Source organism: Amblyomma mixtum, chromosome 8, assembly GCF_055824585.1.
Source record: "Amblyomma mixtum isolate Tamu chromosome 8, ASM5582458v1, whole genome shotgun sequence".
Taxonomy (NCBI): Eukaryota; Metazoa; Arthropoda; class Arachnida; order Ixodida; family Ixodidae; genus Amblyomma; species Amblyomma mixtum.
Genome location: NC_143019.1, coordinates 74,925,085 through 74,945,871, shown reverse-complemented (window position 1 = coordinate 74,945,871; position 20,787 = coordinate 74,925,085). Strand labels below are relative to the sequence as shown.

Sequence of the window (20,787 nt, the reverse complement as noted above, 5' to 3'; positions counted from 1 at the left end):
CGCCGGGATTTGACTATCTGCACAGTTCATATGGAGCTTCTCTGGCGCGAAAAAAACAACTTGAGCGTTAGCCTTTTGCCCAATCTCTTTTTTTGGTTGTGACAATCCACGAATGTGCCGGATCATTGCGATTTCCTGCTTTCTAGCACAAGCCTAGAAGGCGTCAGGCTGTTTTGAATACTTTCTTCGTCTTAAGATGCCTACGGAGACAGTAACCAAGGCATGAGCGGGGTAACCAGGAGCAGCCAATCGAAGAATTTGTTCAATAAAGCTGCCAGCCATTAGTTCCTGGCAAGACCGGTGTGAGGCGTTAGAAAGACAAGTTTTCAATGCTCCTTTTAACAAGTTTGCCTATATATTTCTTATATATTGCTTATGTATACTTGCTTGCTTCTATACTCCACTGTGGGGTTCATAAAAAATCGTTGCAAGTTCGCGCTCCTATGCGTGTCTTTTCGCACCGTCCTCGTCTGGTTCTGCGCTGAAGCTTTCATCTCATGCCTTACAGCGTATTCCCCTTCTTTTCCCATCCTCTCGTGGTGCAGCAGGTAAACGCCATAGTAAAAAAAAAAACAATGCTCCTTGTTGCCAAAGTATAGGAACTAAGATCATGTAAAAGGAATGGAGACAGCCATGCGCTATAGTCGGGTGTAAAATTCGATCAACTACGATTCCTTCTAGAAACAAAAATTCCCCAACAAGAAATAAAAAAGCGCTAGTCATCAGAAACGGTGAATGTTATTTTGCGTCACCGGGTTCAGAAATGCTGCACTGGCTGCAGGTCTGCTTGAAGTACCCTAAAAGTGTAGCTAGCTAAATGCAACCTCAACATACATGGACAGAAAATGTTGCCTAATGATGAAAAAAAGTATTTTGCGGTTCATTGAGTGGACGAAAATTTTCCGTTCCAATTAATACGCAGAAGAAATTTCTTTTGGAAAAGATAAGCCGGCACTAAAGAAGAGCGTGAATTATTCAAGCTATGCGAAATAGAGCTCACAGCGTATACGGACGGAAGGTTGGCGACGGGATTTCCTATCGGTGGAAATGGAACCAGCACTCGCAGCTTCCTGTAGTTCTTTAGTACAAATGCAGCCGGCGCCGCCTTCTGGGACAAGAAACTGGCGGTTACCTGCGAGACAAAAGTGTGAGCGTAACGTAGCAATCGAAGGGTTTTGACATGCCCAACATTCCTTGGAAAAAAATTTTTAAATTTGGAAAAATTGTTTGATGCTGTTGCGGAAATATTAAGGTAATAATTCGTTCTTCTGATATGCTATAAAAGTTGGTTTATTGGTTTTAAGACTTTTCACCGAACGCATCGAACAATTAAGACTGCCATAGAAGACCAATTACATATAAAAAAAATGCGAGACTGCCGTCGGATGACCTGCGAATATTTTGGTTGTTATAGTGAAATCTTGCCTTATATGAAAAAAAAATGCGTTCGTAAAAGGTTTTCCTTTCAAAACTTTTGTCCAGAATTGTTGGGTACGGAGCACACAGATCACTAAAGTGACTGGCCTTATCTATATGCAGTCTCCCAGACTATCAGCCTCTCCCTGCGTGTCAGAACGAGATCCCTACTTGACCCAAAGCGCTACAATTACAGGAGCACCATTCTTTAGCTCCACCAGTACTGTACGTTAACTGTGGCCGCTAATTTTCAGAGTGCTCCACACCGAGCGTGAATGCATGATCCTTAAAAAGGAGTTTTGAAGAATATTGAAACGCGGGAAGTATGAACTATAACGTGATGTCAAACATGCCTCACTCAGCTACCACTACAAAAGAGGAATTGGTTACTTAAGAGTTAAGATACGCGTATTAAAGAATCCCAAAATCAATGAAACCAAGAAAAGCGGAATGTTTGTTTTTAATGGTGGTGCAGGCTCAAGGGAGAAATCAGGGGTGAAATAAATTTAAGAAGGGAACCATTTCACTGAAATCAGAACACAAGCCTTAGGCATCCGGTGGGGTCCAAATTCAACACTTCCGCATGCCACGTACTTTATTCTGCTAACTGCGCTGGGGTTTCGGCTCTATAACCTTCTACTTTTAACTTTATGCGTGTTACGCCAATGATTGGTATTGGTATAAGAGAAACATCGCTATACAGGCCTAGTTAGGTGTAGTTAGTACGTATTGTAAAGCTTGCATGCTGCCACAATGTTTGAACCGTTATGAATCATTGGGAGTGCGTACCGTGTTCTCGCTGTTGGCGTCTTCGGGGTGTTCGGCGCTGAGGACCAGTTCTTCGGGGTGCTCAGAGAAGCTCCGCCAGCGCTCAGGAAGGGAGGCGTGCTCTGTTTGCGTGAACAGTTGTACGTACGTCTCCTGCTTGATGGAGGGAGGGCCCAGAAGAGACATGGTGTACCTTGGTGCAAAGCAAGAAGGTGTAACGAAAGCCACCTTCAGTGAATAAGCGTGAGCAAGAGAACTGGAGGAGGTAATGTGAAGTGCGACCATGAGTATATAGCAGAATTTTTTACATAGGAGGCGCAGTAGTTGCTGGTGCCGCATTGTCTTAATCGAAGAGTGCTTCATTCATCGACTGGCCGTCAAATATTCAATCTTATGTCACGTATGCCATTCTGAAATAAAACTGCTAATCATGTAAGAGGCAAATAAGAGTTGGAGCATTTGCTTTCCCATGAGTTCAAAGGAATACGACTTAAAGCTTGCTTGAAAAGTCAAAGCATAAAGATTCCTATTTCAGGACAGAAGTCCTGCTCGTGTATGTCACAAGCAGCGACGTAACTGAAAGACACAGCTTTCCTCTTGAGACAGAACCAAACGTTTACGCATATTCATGTGCTTAGTGACTGCGAAAGTTCATGTTCAGTGGAAAGATCCCACTGGTCTAACTGGGCGCGACCACCGAATCTATAGCAGTACGTACCACAAGGGGCTGTACTTTAAGCAGTGGACGGAGCAGTTCTGGCCTGGAGCGCAGTTGCAGCAATATCCCTGAAAAATATCGTGCGATATTAGCACTTCTTTAGGAGCTTCGCGGCAGCAAATCTCTTGAGAAAGCGTGCGCTTGCCTTAGGCTGCTTCTTTCTTCCGCTCTCTGCGCAAACGGCCAGGTCGCATGAATTTTGAGGCACCACTGTTTCGGTTACTTTTCCGTTGACTGTCTGTAAGAAATGAATCATTTCATTTTTTGGAGGCAGCATAAGTGTAAATAATTTTCATATGCGCTGTTAGCTATAACGTCCCCTCATTTTTCGCTCGTCTCTATAGAAGCAAAATATTACCAATTCTCTTTTTTGATTTTTTGTTTGTAAAACCTTCCTAGTATGCAGTACACTGGCGGCAGCCGGCATCCTAGCAGTTCGTGGTTTGAATTTTAGCAGCGGTCGTGGTAAGCGTAATATTCCCTACTGTTGACGCAACAGTGGTACGTAACGCAAGGATTGGGCAATCTATAAAACAGTCCAGCTGCTAATATATTCTTCAATATTTTGAAAAACTCTTGCTGGTTGCTGCGGGCTGGAACGGCCATATTAATTTTTCCTCAAATTTTGCTGCTAACATATTCCACAATATTTTTTAAAAAACTGCTGTCTTGCCGTATACTGCGGGCTGGAACGGCCAAATTCATTTTTTTTCTCATATTTTGATTGCATGAATTCCTGATTCAAGAAAGCGCCTTAGTAACGTCAAAATTGTCGAAAATTGAGAAGTGTAATTGAAATAGTACTGAAAGAAAATGGCATAAGATAAACTGAAAGAAAAAGAAAGAAGCACTGCTGAAACACTGCCGAGAAGAAAAAGGTTGGATGCACTTAACTTACCTGCATTGGCACCACATTACAACCATGCGTTCTTCACAGATCGCGCGTTACTGATAATTCGGCAATCCAACCGACTGCAGTTGACAGAAATTTCTTTAAAAATTACAAAGTGCAATTGAGAATAATTACATGCTTTGAATGAAAAATATCTGTCGGATTATGAGCTCTGTTGCGAGGTTCATTATCGATTACCTCTTTTGTAACGACACACCTACTTATTATCATACATAAACTAGTTCGGACAGGCGAAAAAGAAGTAAAAATATTGTTGCCCAGCCCGCACCGGCTAGGCCACAACGGGCTTACAGTCGTGAGGAAACGTGCACGCTAAGTTCACTTTATTCGCCAAGAAGCAAAGCGGCGTTGCGGCCGACATAAAGCCCACTTCCCGCTGTTGATGCGGCGTCGATCTTTGTCGCTCGTTTAGCTGTGTTGTTTCCTGTCAAGCTAGCGCAGTGCAGCTACTAGCTACACGCTCTGTAAATAATTTGTACATACATAACCTCGTGTAGTAAATGCCTTGTTGGAAATAGGAGGCGGTGTTCTGGCCGATGCTTTGCGGCCTCGAGTCGCGTTTCGAAGGTCCTCAGTTCAATCCCCCGCAGCTTCGGAAGGACTTTCATTTCCCTTTGCTGTAAACATCACTGTTTTATATTACATGAAACAGGGCAAAAGACAGGGGCGCACACACAGGAGTCTTTTGCGCTGTTTCAAGTAACATGGGTAACTAACTAGCCCTGTATACTGTTTTATAGTCTTCTGCTGACGTCATGCGAGACTATGTTGACGTCAGTGGGGTATTTCCTACCGCTGCTGCTGTTCAACACCGCCGGGTTTCTTTGCCGATGAGCCAAAGAATGCTTTTGCAGTAAAAAATTGCGTCTGATCTCCGTGCCTTGATAAAGACGTATTATAAGTTACTATTGCGCATTTCTCAAGTCCAAAATTCTCGAAAACGCGTCAAAAACATGGCACGCACAAGAGGTCTGACATACAGGCATAAAACACAGAACACGTTCTAGAGTCCTTTGCTCACCGCGACGAATCTCATGGGGTAGGCCAAGAGGAGCTCTTCCTGTCTGAGCCGAATGACGATGGTGTTGAAAAGGCGTGAGGTGCTCTTCAGTTCGGGATCAAGCACTTCCGTCAGATGAACGTAGCCGCTTCCTCTGTTACCCTGGGCAAGAACACTGCATGGGGTGCAATTTGCATCACTTGAAGCAAGTGCGTCTTGATTAATATTGCCACGTATCATTGTAGTGTTCGTTCGTTCGCGCTCAAGGCCGCAGGAAAGGGGTGTTATCATTTTTGTTCGTGACGCGAGAAGCGACCGGACTAATCTCGATTGATCACAGCCATGAAGAGCTGCATCTACGTGTTTCCACATTACTCTAGATGATCTTGACCTGTTATCTCAAAGTTTCCTTGCCGGCTTTGAATTGAACGTTGCCGCGAGCAGCGGGCATTCGTAGTTCGACGACTGACGAGCACGTTTGTTGCTTACGCCGCCGCCGAGTGATTCAGTTCTTTTGCGGGCGCAAATCAGCCCAAATAAAGAGCTTCGTTTGTGCAAGTTTTGTTGCTGTTTTCCTGACTGCTGGATTGCCGTCACTAGACCGTGACAATATTGACTGGTGTTCTGGTGGAGCACCGCAGAGAGGCCCCGAGTCAACTCTAATGATCAATCTTGCTTCCATAAGTTTCAATAAATCGCTTTACTCAGGCAGCCTGAATGCTTTTCGCAATCCTGGACTAGTTAGCGTGATCTCATCGAGTTCATCTCTAAAGAACTGAGCCGAAAAAAGTTGCGTACTGCTCAGTATTTCGGTTTAGTTTGTTTCGTCTGTCAGGTTTCCACTCGTGGCTGCAAATTGTATGAAAAGTTTTCCATGCTATATTGTTGCTTTCAGGTGCATTTTTAATTCGCATTTTGCCGTTTGTGTGCGCTCAAGTTAATGCACGTGTCGAGATGTTGCTGCATGCTTGAAAAAGCATAAAGAAATGCAATGCAGACTGCGGTGAAGTCGGCAAGATTGCATGTGTACATATGCGCAAAAATTACGTTTGCTTATGCATAAGAGGATGCGAAAACAAATAAAATTGACAGAGAAACACAGCTGTATAGGTGTACCATTAGGATTGCACACCATGCATACCCGAAATACTGCCGTTACCTACCTCTAAGACACGGCCACATTAATACCAAACTCGCAACCTGCGACGAAGAGGTTGTAGTGTGGAACTGCTGCTCTGCAATGCAGTTTGAGCTGATAAATTGGTTTCCCGCGTCCCGTGAACTCAGGAAGCAAATCAGAAGTGCGCGATTCTATCAAACGCAGTGTCGTTCTTTTTGCTGAGAAATTTAGCGCCGCCATCTATTCGCTTATGTGGAATTCACGACGCAAGATGTTGAAATGGCTGCTAAATGAGGACAGCAGCAGGAATAATGCCGTTGCCGTCTTTCTTCCGCCAGTACATCAAGAGCAACCTTCATCGCTTCGGCGCGAATGGTAGCAGCGCGGCTTTTCTTTCTTCTTCTCTGACCACCTCATTCCTTCAACTGTCCTCTGTCAGCCCGAGGCAGTGGTAGTAGCCCGTTCTGCGCCAGTGGATAACGCAGTGCACACACTCCATCTTGCTGCCCCCCCTCCCGCCCCCCCCCCCCCCCCACCGACCCACGCACACATACACCAAGAACGGCTGCGAATGCTAACCCCCTCCTCCCCTTCGCCTCTCACATTCTACTCCTCATAGCAGCCATTGCACTTGGAAGCCCAAAACTTCTCTCAGCTGCTCGCCCATAACTGCCACCTAAAGGCCTGACAATGTCAGGAGTGTTCATCGGCAGTTTTATAACTTAGAAAACTCGTGGAATGAAAGGCACAAATCGCAGCTAAATTTTGATCCAATTTGCAAGAGAGTTCCGGAGTCAGAGAACGTGTAGGGTACGGTTTCCAGAAAGCATTATTTCGTGATGGTACGAGTAGACGTCAAGAAAATTGCGCCTTCGGAAGCGGCTGAAGCCGATTTTTGCAGAGGTCAAGTTACACTGCATACAAAACCCGCAATGAGTGGCCACGCATCAGTGCAGTATAGATAAAGGATCACGAGGCACAACTTTTATCTTAGATGGCGGAGGAGTTATATTTTACGAACTCCAGATTTTTGAGTATCTCCGCAAAAAATAGCTTTAGGTACGTACAGGTGGGGCCAAAAGTATTGTTTAGGTGGAGAGCCTCGAATTAACCGCCAATTCCCGCGCATATTCAGGTCACACCTTCTGTCTGAATGTGGTGGTGACCATTTTAATTTGCAGGCCGGTCGGACTGCTAAATTCCATCCGTGGCACTTCCCAAACGCGCCTAAAGGCGTCGTTACAGGATATATTCACGCAACAAAGCCTGGGGTCATGCAACAGAGCCTTGTTGCAAAGACCGGGGAACACCGGCTTTCCTCCTGGTGACAGCCCGTGCGAAGTGTGCACGTAAAGGCAAGAAAGTGTTAATTTCTCCCAGTAGCTTCTTCGGTAACTATTGTTTATTCTGAATGGAAATACACGCTCTTGTGCTGCCTTATGTTTTCCTATTATTATCATCATCTCGATAAGCAAAGCAGCCACTAAAGTTACGTGCAGGACATGGTATCTTTCAGTTGCTCTAGGCGCACCTGCCATGCACCGAACGGAGCCACCAAACCTGAGGAAGCCCCATAAGTAATCACTCAATCTAGTTTTGGGCCGTACAGGTCATATGTTTGTTTTTCATATCAAACTGTGAGCGGAAGAAACCACTGAATGCCTTCTCCCCACAGAAACGTACTGCATTCAGGTAAAACACAATTTCTTCCCTTTGATTCACCAAAATTAACCGATCATGCTTGTTTCCTGATGCATGCTTCACTCTTGTTTTCTACGACAGTCCTATCCTTTTTTTTCTGATGTTCACAGCAGTAACCACAGAGCCGCATCACACTTTTCTTCAACCTGTGTTTCAGGGTTTCTACATCACTACGTAAGTCATGTCATACATATGGAGCTCAGAGTTATGTCTGAATGAAATCGAGGGCTGTGAACCCGAGCCTGAAATGGTAGTAATATATTAAACGACGCTCGCTTCTGGCAACTGTAGCAAAATCGTCCACTTACCCCTGGCGTGTTGTTCACCAAGAGCGTGATCTGGATCTTTTTCTTGCACCGTGTAAGGCTATTTCGAACCTCCGCCGGCTCGTACGCTTCGTTGTCGCAGGGAACGAGCAGGGCTTTCATGCGGACATCGGCGAACGCCAGGGCTCCCGAGGACATCGCTGCCAAGGCAGCGGCTGCAGATAAAAGCACCCTCATGCCGAGTTACGGGTGCCGTCTACATTCTTCCTCCATTAAAGACGCGCCGACCCGCCCGACTCCTCCGGGTCTTCGAGCCCGCCCTTCAGCTCCGACGCTCCACAGCATCAACGCGACATCGCTTGCACCGAGCTGCCCCACAGTCTGGGGCTGGTTTTGACTTCGGATTAGTGCACAACTTATTTTCGTTGTGGCTCATCAATGCCGACTCTTGCAGGAGTTTTCAAAGCATTGTTCAAAGCAAAGCATTAAATGGTGTTCACTTGTGATATAGGCAAGACTATCTTTTTAAAATTCTTAAACAGTGCATAAGACAAAGTAGAAACCATAACGATGACATCACTCTAAGAAAAGTAAAGGAAGAGTCCAGAGGAACGATTTTTAAGAGTTGCGGCTAGACAAAACACACTAAGAAGCCAATGCTTAATTTACAGACGCAGAACCGGACTTATCACTACATCCAAAAAAATGTGTAACGTGGCATCGAAGGTACGGATTGCACGCAGTTCGCTTTTAGTTAACACCCATCATCATTGTCATTGTTACGATGCTATAAGGAACGCTTACCGTTTCACTTAGTTGAAGGCGATGAAGAAGAAGTGAGCTGCCAGACCATTCAAGGCTGGTGTGCGCGCCATTCGCGTAGTAATTTCAAAATTAGCCCTGCCGGGCTCTTGGGCGGGCTTCGCACCGTGGTGAGGCACCAGAGGCATTCGTATAGACAGGAACGCCGTCGCAGCAGCAAACATGAGCCAAGCGATGCTGACGCCTGCGGGCCGGAGAGATTCCGACATGGTGGTGGTAGTGACGACGTCTCACATGAAGATGTGCGGCCCTGAGGCGGCTGCCGAGCATGAGCGGCAAGCAACCGCTTCCGGCCTCGTGAGTGCATCAGGATCACTCCGCAGGTCTTCGTACGTGGCCGAGCACGAGCGGCAAGCAGCCGCTGCCGGCTATGCGAGTGCATCAGGATCACTTCGGAGGTCATCCTACGTCCGAGGTCAGCAGGCGCAGGTGAGCTGAGCTCAGCATCAGTTTCTCCGTGAGGTTACTTGGAGCTTAGCTTTCAAAAGTTTTGGCAGGCCTTTTCGTTTTCTTAAAAAATTCAATGCAATTCTGTACATTTCCTCGGAGTGTAATACAGTGGAGAAAACTTGGAGAGCACTGCAGTCTGAAATGCAAAAGAATTTACATCGAAACAAGACCTATGCCGAAGCAAGGATGCCAAAACAAGGCTCGCGCTTTTCTCGAAGATAGGAATTTCACCTACCTATAAAGATAAGGTTAAAAGGGGTTTAACGTCCCAAGCGACTCAGGCTCTTAGGGACGACTTAGTGAAGGACTCCGGAAATTTTGACCACCTGGGGTTCTTTAACGTGCACTGACATCGCACAGTACACGGGCCTCCGGAATTTCGCCTCCATATAAACTCGACCGTTACGGCCGGGATCGAACCCGCGTCTTTGGATCAGCAGGCGAGCCCCATAACCACTGAGCTATCGCGGCGGCTCTACCTCGAAAGAGGTGTGATTGCGAAGTTCACTGAGACGATTGGTTAAACAGCGCCCAGTCTGGCCTATGTAGGCGAACCCGAACAAGAAGGGAATATCGTATACGACACCAGAATAAGAGCGCACAAATTTCACCTTGTGTTTTATTTAAAAAGAATCTGGAAACGCTGCTTACATATTCCGCTTTCCTTTGTACCAGTACTGGGCACTATCTTCTTAAGGGGTGGTCAGAGCTACTCAGACCTCTTGCCTTTTTGTGACGTGCCTTAAGCCATGCGACAATCTGTTCATGAATGGGATAATAACATATTTTCTCGAGTTAGCTTCGTAAAGTCATGTGTAAAGTTCATGAATGTTTTTAAAGGTTAATGAAAATTTATCTCGCACCTGAGCATAACTCGATGAATGCGGTTGTCTCATATATGCACTGATTTTCAGACTCTTTAAGACACGTTGCAAAAAGATAAGAGAGAATAGTAGCCTTTTTCACCCCCGGATTATTATAAAGATCATGCCCTCCAGTACAAATGAAGGCGGAAACTGTTGACCACGTTTCCCGCTCCTGTCAGGTGAAACACTAGGTAAAGTTTTTGATTTGTGAATCTAATGTTCGTTACAAGACTTCTGTGTAGACACACGTACATAGGCCAGACTGGGAAGTTCTTGACCATTCGCACAACAACGATACCTGTTTCAGTGTTGGTGAACATCGCCGCGAATGCTGAAATTACCGGCCTATCTTTTGGAAACAACACATCCCGTTTCGGTATCCGCAACAGTAAATAGCGAGGTAATGGAAGCATCTGATGTGAAAATTGTGTCACCAAGCCATCACTCTCGCCGTCAAAGAAAGAATTAGGCTATATGTGAAGATACTATGTTTGTTTTAGTCTTAAGCTTGAATTGGTAACTATTAGTTTCAATGCAGAAGCACTCATACCATCACTAGCACCGACCAAGAGTCCTGTCACTGAATGTACGTACGTTCTTTCTATCTTCTGCCGTTGCCTGGCAACCCGAGTTGCTACCCGAGCTTACCCCAGTTACTCGGTAAGCTCGAGTAGCGTCGCACCAGCTGTGCGAGAGGTTGCATGGGAAGACCAACATGGGTCGCATAATCCCTACGGCTGGCTGTGATAGAAACAGCAGCTGCCAGTGCAGTGATGCATCTTTTAACCGCTGCGCCACTGCGCTGGTAGTGGAGTGAGGAATCACCGCCATTTATGAAGGTTAAGTACAGATTGATCAATTCTGCATATATAAGCATTAACCCACTAAAGATATCGCTTGATACGCTTAAGGCTGAGCTAGTGCCCCCTTCAACTGAAGAATGGACAACTGCTTTCGCACGTATACTCGGTTTAACTACGTTAAACCCCTACCAATTTTTCGTTGTTATCGTTGCATCTATTGTTAAGTATTGATTCCTTTCCAATAAGCCATTTGTGGGAACAGCGCGTGTTTTATCTCGTCTTTACTCCTCTTCTTAAAGTTTGCCCCACAAAACTTCAAGAACAGCTTCCAACTCGCCCTGCTTTCTCCATTCCAGTGTCTGCTTTCTCCAGTGTTCTCTCCATTTCTGATAGGCCGCTACATCGTTCGCACTACATTCACATCGTAGCACAAGTACTCGTGGGTCTGGGAAATGGCAGCGTATCCTTGGTGTGCCGCAGATCGTGTAGGAGTTAGTTTACTACCGTTAACTTTAGACTTTCACTGAATGCCAAAGCTTCGTAATTTTATTTCGAAAACAATACTAGTTGCACTTTCAGCCCGTCGCGTAGCGAGGCCGGTAGCTACCATATTAGCATATTGGATTGGATTGGATTGGTTTGGATTTGATTTGATTTGATTGGATTGGATGGAACTGAATTGAATTGAATTGAATTGGATTGGGTTGCATAACCGATGCATCACCAAAAGTCTAACCACAAGCACCACCACCAGCTACACTACCAGCTGAACCATGGCATAGCTACGGATATTGCTTTCGCAATTACCGGGCTTATCCAAGATAAACCACAGCCATTTTTCTAACGAACCGACTCAATCAACGGGAAGAGGCCAGAGTTTGCGGCAAGATCTCTTGAGGGAGACTCACAACAGTCCTATTGGGCTCTCGTTATCGTTTAAATCTTAATATTGTGTTTCCGGCCAAAAACTCCGTGCTCAATATTTTAGCGGATACAGCCGGCCGTGATATTCATGCCGTGATATTCATGGCTGTTGGCTTCTGTCATGTTTCTTTAGGTATTTTTTTCTGGCTTCTAGAATTTCATTTTCTTTCAGAGCAGCGGCTTTGAACATAAAACGTGATGTACAGCCCCCGTCAAAAGTATACAGCCCAAGAGGTTTGCTTCTAAGCTTCACAGCGGGGCTCGCTAGCAAGTCTAGCAGTTAAAAGCTTGGGAGGGTTGAGGACGCGATGCCATTCCTCTTTGGGGAGGTTACGGTCGCTGACGATGCATAACGAGGCATGCAGCAGGTCTCGCAAGGAAACCCCTTGGGCTGTATGCTTTTGACGGGGGGTGTACATCAACCTAAATTAGCCACAATTAATTGAGCCTTTCCCTTTATTATTTCTTGCTGCAGATGGCGACACTAGACGAACAGACAGACGGCCAGGACATCACGTGCGACGTTAGCCTTTCCTACGATGAGGAAAGTCGTTCACCCATTGTACGCGTCATCCACCACGGAAACAAAACGTACCTTGAGCAGGTTGTCCTAGATGCACCACCTAGCTCCGGAGGTGGCACTCGTCCATTGTCGTACAAGACACCACGGGCTCTGAGCCGCTCGCCGTCTCCGCTGAGTCGACCCTCCTCGCCGATCGCCCGACCGCCAACACCCATCGCACGACCTTCGTCGCCAAAGTTTCGGGCCATGTCGCCTCAGCAGGCAGCCAGGCTGTCTTCATACAGGAGGACCTCGCCGAGGTACGAGGTGACTGCAAAGTGTTTCGGGTCTTTTGTTCTTTTGTACCTACCGTGATACAGCAGGGGCTTGGACGCTCTTTCTCTGAGCTCCTTGGGCAATGTTTGGATGTCAGCCTTGACGAAAGCAATAGGGAGTGGGCAAGCACCGACCAATAGGCACAGGCCGTTCAATCAGGGCCTCTGCTAGCCATCAAGGCGGAAAGCTGAGCTAGTTGGTCTATCATTGCTAGTTAAAAGACTAGCGCATAAAACTAGGACAAAGACACAGAAGGAGACAGGACGAGCGCTAAACATCAACTGAAGATTTACTACAACAAACAGGTACTTAACAGGGAAGGTGATAAGTGTGTCAGCACGACATCACTTGCCCAGACCTGAAAAGAAGCAATGTATCTCCGAAGCAGTCGGCCACATTTTGATTAGTTTGTGCTCGTTTTAACCCAGTGTGCGCATGTGCCCCCGAAGTGTTTTTAAGTACCTGTTTGTTGTAGTAAATCTTCAGTTGATGTTTAGCGCTCCTCCTGTCTGCTTCTCTGTCTTTCTCCTAGTTTTATGCGCTAGTCTTTAAATTAACAACTCTGCTAGCCGCTCTACTACAACCCCATCCAGTGCACCCTTGTCACATGGAGCACGTTCCGTCTATTGCGCCCACATCCACCAAACATTTTCTCTTCTGGGAAGCTATTAGTTCCTTTAAACCTCGTCAAGCGTGCTAAGCACGTTACCATGTTTAGTAATTCGCCGGCGACGGTGCCCTTATAGCAATGCGGCGTTGAAGTTGAACGCCTTTCTGTTAGTAAGTGGCATCAAGACTGTTTCTGCCATGACCAGAATGACGTCAGCCAATGGTCTGCGTCAGCGGGAGTTTAAACTAAAGATAAAACAAAACTAACATTAAAATGCGGCTCCCGGCCATTCTTTTCTATCTAAGCTGTGGCAGTCGCATTTCTATTGGGGATGAAATGGAGGAGCTCCGCCTGTGCTGCCGGATGTCAGTGCAGGTTTAAACACATATTTCATCGAATTCAATGAGAGGTGATTCATTAAGCCACTTAGCTTAACCGACCTGCTGCTTGGGGAAATTCAACACCCTACCACAGACTGGATAAACCAAGTAAACAAGGGAGGGGGGCCGCTTTGTGTTTGGCCGCTTGGATCGGGGCAACTTTAAGCAAGCGTGCCCATATGCACACACTCACACACGCATCCACACACAAACAAGGTCAGACCATAGCTCCTTTGTGCTAGGAGGCTTTACAACAATAATGGTGTAGGAAGTGTCACCGTGAAGCAGCCGCCGCCTCCGAGTCACATTCGCTACCTATAACTGCTCTCACCAAAACTTTTAGGTAAGCCCCAGCGTTCTTGCTCCGATAACTTCTTTTGCTTTTCTTTTCCTTTTCTTTTGTTTCTGCATGGTGAATTTGCTCCTAAACGAAGGAATTCGGCAATGATCCCGCAGGTTTGTGTGCTTTTATAGAGCGCAGCTCTCAGACGCCCGTTCTTGCGTTCTGCGCCTTCATCGGCGTAGTCGGCATCGTCGTTGCCGGCGTAGCTGGTTATCCAAGCCACAGCGAAAAGCCGCCTGGGAGGTGGCTGCCACGGGAATATCCTGGAGGGTGGCTAGCAGCGTAGCACACCAGATGCCGCTACGCGTCGCCGTAGTCTTAGTCTGCGTAACACGCCACCTGACAAATCACCCTGTTACTTCTCATCGGACAGGTGGTAGATAGTAGCAGACCGAAACGCCCCCTGCAACGGCGAAATTGGAGGAATGGACAACCGGAAGATGGCTGCCGTGTGTGGCTAGCATCGTAACGCGGCATCTATCAGCGGTGGCAGGTGGCATGTAAAGAGCAGCGCTGAAACATCACTTCACCGGCTACTGTAACCGTCTGTAACTTCTTTCCCGGATCTTTTCATAAAAATTTTTCGCGTGTCCCATTCTATTTCACTACAATTATGACACCTCAAGTTCCTAGGGCTTTCACTTCCCTGAAATGAACAGCCTTTGTCAAAAGTTCAGAGACCAGGGGGTTTGTTTCTGGGCTACATTGCTTTGCTCGTAATGTGTCCTCAGCGTCCAAAATCTCCTGAAGGTAAGAAGGTTTTTGGCCCTGCTACCTCCGATGCCTAGGATTTCCATTAGTGCTACAGAAGTGCCACAATTGGGCTTAGAAGCAAACCCCCTGGGCTCTAAACTTTTGACAAAGGATGTAGATTTGTTTAAAGGGATTCTAAAAGCAGATTTAGTTGGCGTCTTCAGTCGATTACAGCGTCCGTTCCACCTATAAGCGGAGCCTTTATAAGCTAGAAAAGGTGAGGTAATAAGACCCAGAGGGTGGGAACGCTGGCAGACGCTTTAAAAAAATGCGGTGCCTCAACAAAGCATTTTGCTCGCGGAACAAGAAAGCTAAGCTAAACATTCGCTCACTTGGATCGAGACGTCGTGCATTTAAATGCAGTTGGCGAAAGATTTTGAATCATGTTTCCTTCGCAACAATTCCAAGAAAATGACAAAATATGACAAAATGGTTTGTAGCTTTGGTCGTTACGCAAGAGTTTTCTCTTGTTTTGCATCATTTTTCCTTGCTGCTTTTATGTTAGGAGAAGGTAAGTGACGCCAACCAAGTAAAATACAGGAAAAACACGACGTTTCGGGACCGGCTCGGCCCCTTCTTCACGGTGTGACTACGGGCGAGCGCAGCTTGGCTTTTGAAGCCCCTGTGTGGAGGACCTGCGGGTCAATGGCCGCAGCCCATGGACGTAGGATGAGGGGAGAGTCCCCAGGGAACGATTAACATTCTCTCGTGTTTGCTGTATGTGCCACGACTCGAGTAGAAGCCTCCTGCGTGGGTTAGCTTCCGTTTCCAATACAATGGTGCTGTCGAAGTCAATTGGGTGGTCACACCCTTCACAGTGTTCGGCCACGGCGCTGCGTTGACGATTCATGTGACGGACGTCCGCTTTGTGTTGGTTCATCCTTTCCGCGAAGTTCTTCGTTTCCCCTATGTACGACGCCGGGCAGACGGAACACGGAATTTTGTACACGACGCCCTGGGCCTTTTCTCTGGGCTGCCGGTTTTTTGGGCGGGGGAGAAGGCGACCGATAGTGCTGGTCGGTTTGTGCGTTGTCAGCACCCCTTCTTTTCCGAGAATGCGACCGAGCGTCTCGCTCACGCCTCTCACGTAGGGGACGCAAACACGTTTCCGCTTCTGGCATGCGTCTGAGGAAATAATAGACCGGATTTTGTTTTGCCTTTCTTGTTTCCTGATAATGCGCCGGATGAATGAGCTTGGGTAGCCGTTCTTTTGGAGGTCAGAAATGACTCGGTAGAAATGTAGTGACAGAAATGTAGTGACAGAAATGTAGTGTGTAATCCGGAAGTGTTTCTCTGCGGCAACTACGGAAAACTCTGTTGTTACTACAAGCTTTTTCTTGAAAACGTTACAGAAAGTTTGTTGTGACGACACGCAAGATTTTTCTCTTGTTTTGCATCATTTTTCGTTGCTACTTTTATGTAGTCTGCAATTCTGTAGTGCTCCCTCTGGACTCTATGCTTTGCGGGCTTTACGACTACGAGTTTTTTGTTGAAAACGTTACAGAAAAGTTGTTGTGACGACACGCAAGATTTCTGTTGTGTTTTTCGACTGGCTTGTTTTCCTAGTTGTCAGGCAAAGAAAAGCGGAAAGCCTAAATTTACTTGCAAGTAGCAAAACATAATGGAGTCGACCGCAGTGAACCTTAAGGATGCGTGCGGAGTTCGCTCTTTTGTGCTAATTCGAAATCTTAAGCTGAGTGTAGCTGAGATTCTGCGTTACAGCTCTGCTCACACAATTGTGCCCTTTCCAGTGGCGTGAGCGGCGCCTTGAGTCCCACTTCAGCGCTGTCGGCGGACTGCCGCTACTCCAAGACGCGCAGCCGGAGAAGCTCATGGCCGGCGTCCCGGTTCCCGCCTTCGTCGCGTCGCGGTTCAACCAGCACGATGCTTAAAATTGTGGAGACGTGCGATCGCTGCACGGATATTGCCGAGGCACTCAGGAACGAAGAGGACGACTGCATCACTTTGCAGGTAGATTCACACTTCCATTTTAGCGCTCCAGGGTGGTTCTGTGGCTTTGGCGCATCAGTATACTCAGTTTAAGGTGGCAGGATGGAATCCTGCCCCCGGAAGCCGCATGTTTTGGCAAAATGTGACAACGCCCGTCCTTTCTGCAGCCGGAAGATACGAACGCATTTCATGCGAGAAACGGGACATTATCTTATCTTATAGGAAATCCACCGCTAGATGGCGCCGCTCTCAATGAAGCTCGTTTTTTGTTCGTACGTTTTTTTTCGAGGATATTCGCGCAGCAGAAAACGTCTTGGCGGTGCGACGCCCGGCTGGAGATACACGAAGCAAAGAAGCAACGGCGCGCCGCCGCGTACCCCTCGACGCGAAAGCAATTGTGATCAACAGGTGGCAAATTCCACTGAGCAATTAGGTCTTCGAGAGTAGCGACGCTGACTCTTCTGTTAAAATAACGAAAGTGGTCCCTTCGACAGCAGTGTACTTGTTTTACCCGTGTGCATAAGTACCTATAAGAATTTCTGTGGTTGAATGCATGGCGCCGCGCACCTTTGGGCGCCCGCTCAGCCGCGGACACCACCGGCTGCGGTTTTCTTCGGCACATTCGCTTCAGGAAGATAATGTAGGCATTTAGATCCAAAATTCGGTCCTGTTCTCTAAAAAAAGGAATATTTCATATCGGATGCAGCGTTTATTTTCACGATAATAAAATTTCTGTGCCAAATTCATTGCGTAGCTCGTCGGCCATAGTGGTCATGCTGGTAACGGCAGGCAGAGGCAGCCAAAACGGGAGAACGCGCTTTCTGGGCTGCTATTGGCTCGCTTCAGCCGCCGCTTTCGGTCTCACCGGACACTGCACGTCAGCATCTGACGGGTCCAGATCGGCGGCGGCGGGCATTTTGAAGCGAAAAGCTTCACCAGGGTAGTGAACACCGAGGCTAGCGTGGGCCCCGTCGTCAGAAAAAGCCACAGGTGCGCATGCGCGAACTGCGTGATGTCACAGTGAACACCCGAACCGCGCCGTAAGGGGAGGAAAATGAAAAGAGAATTGATTTTAAGGAAAGCAAATGCCTGTCTCTCATATGTTGGTGTACACACGATAGGAATGCACGCCACAGTACATGTCTCTTAAGCAACCTTCTAAGACAGCGCCGTATTCACTACACGCGCGGCTCGTCCGCCTTGCCGCATCTTTTCGCTTCGAGATATCCAGGCTTAACCTTAGCTAAGCCACAGCCAATTTTTTTCTCGACGCCGGGCGTCGAGTGCGTGCCGTCGGGCGAAATTCGCCGACCTGCACGCGTAAAAACACTCCATATATTCCGGCGCTTAAAGCTCAGAGCCACTGAATGGCCCAAGAAACTCTAACTTTTGCCTTCTAGCGGAAGCAACATGGTGGCTTCTGTGCAGGGGCGGACAGAGATCGTAGACCTAGTGCCAACGGGTCGCTCGCCTTCCCGTTGCGGCTCATCGGCGACTGCGGCCATCGTGGCGGCAGCCGCTTCGGCAGCCGGATTTCAGCTGGAAGCGAATGGCACCGAGCTCAATCCATGCCTCGACTGCCTAGAGGAGTTCGTTCGTCGCAAGCGAGTCGAGAAGCGCGGATCTCACGAAACGTTTGCAGATGGAGCGGACAACGAAGAGACCGAGGTAAAGATCTAGCCTACATTACAGTTTTGGCGCAGCGTTATTTTGTAAACCTACCGCCAAGCGGCAAGAACGGGAGCGCTGTTGGTGCTTGACGGCGGAGATGTATGGAGACGCTAGGAATATCTGAAGCGTTTTAGAATTGCATTGCCCCCTATCCAATGCTGTAGTGCGCAGGCGCAGATGGATACAAAAGGATTGGGGAGGGAGGTGCAGATGCACCAGGCTGCCTTAGGACAGTCTGTGCACAAGCTGTTGGCGTCTCGCCGAGGCGGTATACTGCGGCGGTACAGGGTAACGTCAGCTAAACCGCTCTAGCGCTTATTTTCGTCATTTCCCTAATCCAACCTGACGATAGTACGGAGGCCTAAGCAGACCGTTTAAGCTCCCCATGAGCCGCCGCGTTGAAGCAGTGGTTATGGCGTTTGGCTATTGGCCCGAAAGACACGAGTTCGACGCCGGCTACGGCGGTCGAATTTCGATGGAGGCGAAATTTTAGAGGCCCGTGTGTACTGGGCGATATCAGCGCACATTGCAGAACCCCAGGTTGTCGAAATTTCCGGAGCCCTTCACTACGGCGTCCTTCACAGCCTGGGTCACTTTGGGTCATTAAACACCTATAAGCGATAAACGAAACTATAGAACTTCCCCATGACGCGAACGGTGCACGTGAGGCTTATGTCATGATCAAGTCGTGGAACATATAACTGTAAATAAAGAAAACAAATATGAACGTTCTTGCAAAGGTGATAATTCCATCTGGCGTACACATCGTTTCTTGACATACGCTGAATACCTTGAAAAACGCATTACGGGCTTTCCGGTAACTTCATTCGACGCTTGTTTCATAATCAGCGCCTCAAGTTAGGACCGCCAGAGCAGCCTTACTAGAACATACTTGAGGCCAGAGTGGAAAAGATCAGAAGCGTAACATTAGAAGCCGAAGAAACTCGATACTTAATCGTGGCATGTGACGGCTCATAAATAACGGGACTCGACTACGGCGGCTATGTGCGGAAGTGTAAGGAGCCACAACTTACGCCATAGATTGTTTAGAGCTCGTGATTAACGCTCCCATTTTCGAGTGTAATAATTAACCAACAGTATCGTCGCTTATGTGTCGTCTCTCCTAACTTAACAAACTGTGTGCTTACTCATACGGCACTGACGACTGCATTGCAAGTTCTTGGTTTAATCCGCAATAGTGCAGCAATACACACAAATATCCTTCATTAGCTCCAAGAAGGTATCGACGGGTCTCCATTTCTGTTGTGCAGGTGATAAGGGCGACCACTACAACTACGCGCTTGTCCACCACGGAGATATCAGTGCCTAAGAGGCGAAGCTCCATATATGGAGCTGCTGGTGGCAGCAAAGCCACAAGCGCGGCCTCTGATTTTGCCAAATCGTCGACGCGCCGCGACTCTTTCTCGATATCGCCGCAGTCACCTTCGCCCTATCGATGTCCTCTGTGCAACGCCTGCAAGTCGTGCGGCCACACCCCACCGCCTGGACGGTAGTGAACAAAAACCAAAAGGAGAGGCGAGATGTGAAAGCTCCAGTATACGCCAGAGGAACTTCTGAAAGCTGTTCGCATCTACAGTACAACTTACTGTAGCCTTCGTATTGGGTGCGCGTCTCCTGGTCAGCCTGTCGATCCGGACACGAAATTAAAGGCAACAAGCCTGTGGCGAAAACCACTGAGAAACGAGAACACGCGACGCGAATTTTTTTCTGTATTCAGCACCAGTGTCTGGTGATATCGATGCAAGGTACAATGGAGTATGAATCGTCAGCTGTTCGAGGTTTTTTTGTGCAGGTGTCGTGTCGTTCACAGTAATTGGCGCCGTCTGCTCGTCACCATCATCAGGGGCGTCGTCATGCGTCAAACGCCCAAACGGTCGCGTGACATCAGAGGTCACACGACCGTTTGATGATGACAAATACTCATCATTGCATCATTGATTGATTCAGGGGGTACTTTAAATCCTTTACGCATGTCCGCGATTCCCTTATATCTATATCCCTCCCGTTACCCTTTTACACAACATGACGCTATTACCAGCTAACGTTCAAATTGTCATTTTCTGACCACACCACTTTTTTTTTTATTTCTTCGACACGAAGGGCATGAATGTCGCTATCGCTTTCTTTTCTTTGCCTTGTATTGAAAAACATATTAACTGTTCCTGCGTGGCATACGCTTTTATTCTCGTATTCATTAAAGCGTCAACTTATGCACCGCTGTCGACTAAATACTATTAGAAATCTTACCCTGCGCATTCTTGGACGTGGTTTCATTTTTTCAACAGTGAAACTGGACATTTAAATAAGAATATTGCTATTTCAGGGTGCTATTTCTGTTGATCTTCTTACGAACATTTAGCACTGTTCCATCACCCTCCTGTACGTCCCTGAGGGACGTAATTTGATTGACATCACTTTGCACCGTTGAAGTTGAGCCACAGCGGCGAGGGCGAT

General features: G+C 47.4%; 2 protein-coding genes across 2 annotated transcripts in view; one reads left to right on the top strand and one right to left on the bottom strand.

Moving 5' to 3' along the window:
• Positions 1-8,139, bottom strand: part of LOC149333040 (hapless 2-like) — a 31,204-nt gene extending 23,065 nt beyond the window's left edge. Inside the window, exons 1-6 of the mRNA XM_089557619.1 lie at positions 7,945-8,139; positions 4,837-4,977; positions 3,048-3,140; positions 2,903-2,970; positions 2,206-2,377; positions 1,001-1,132 (exon numbers count right to left, since the gene is read on the bottom strand). Coding sequence (XP_089413745.1) covers positions 1,001-1,132; positions 2,206-2,377; positions 2,903-2,970; positions 3,048-3,140; positions 4,837-4,977; positions 7,945-8,139 — 801 coding nt within the window. The remainder of the gene's footprint in view (positions 1-1,000; positions 1,133-2,205; positions 2,378-2,902; positions 2,971-3,047; positions 3,141-4,836; positions 4,978-7,944) is intronic.
• A 747-nt stretch (positions 8,140-8,886) lies between these two features.
• On the top strand, positions 8,887-19,826 carry LOC149333039 (uncharacterized). Its single transcript, XM_089555965.1, has 5 exons — positions 8,887-9,153; positions 12,243-12,589; positions 16,443-16,662; positions 18,070-18,309; positions 19,584-19,826. The coding sequence occupies exons 1-5, from the start codon at positions 8,887-8,889 to the stop codon at positions 19,824-19,826; spliced, it is 1,317 nt and encodes a 438-aa protein (XP_089412091.1).
• Positions 19,827-20,787: the final 961 nt, after the last annotated feature.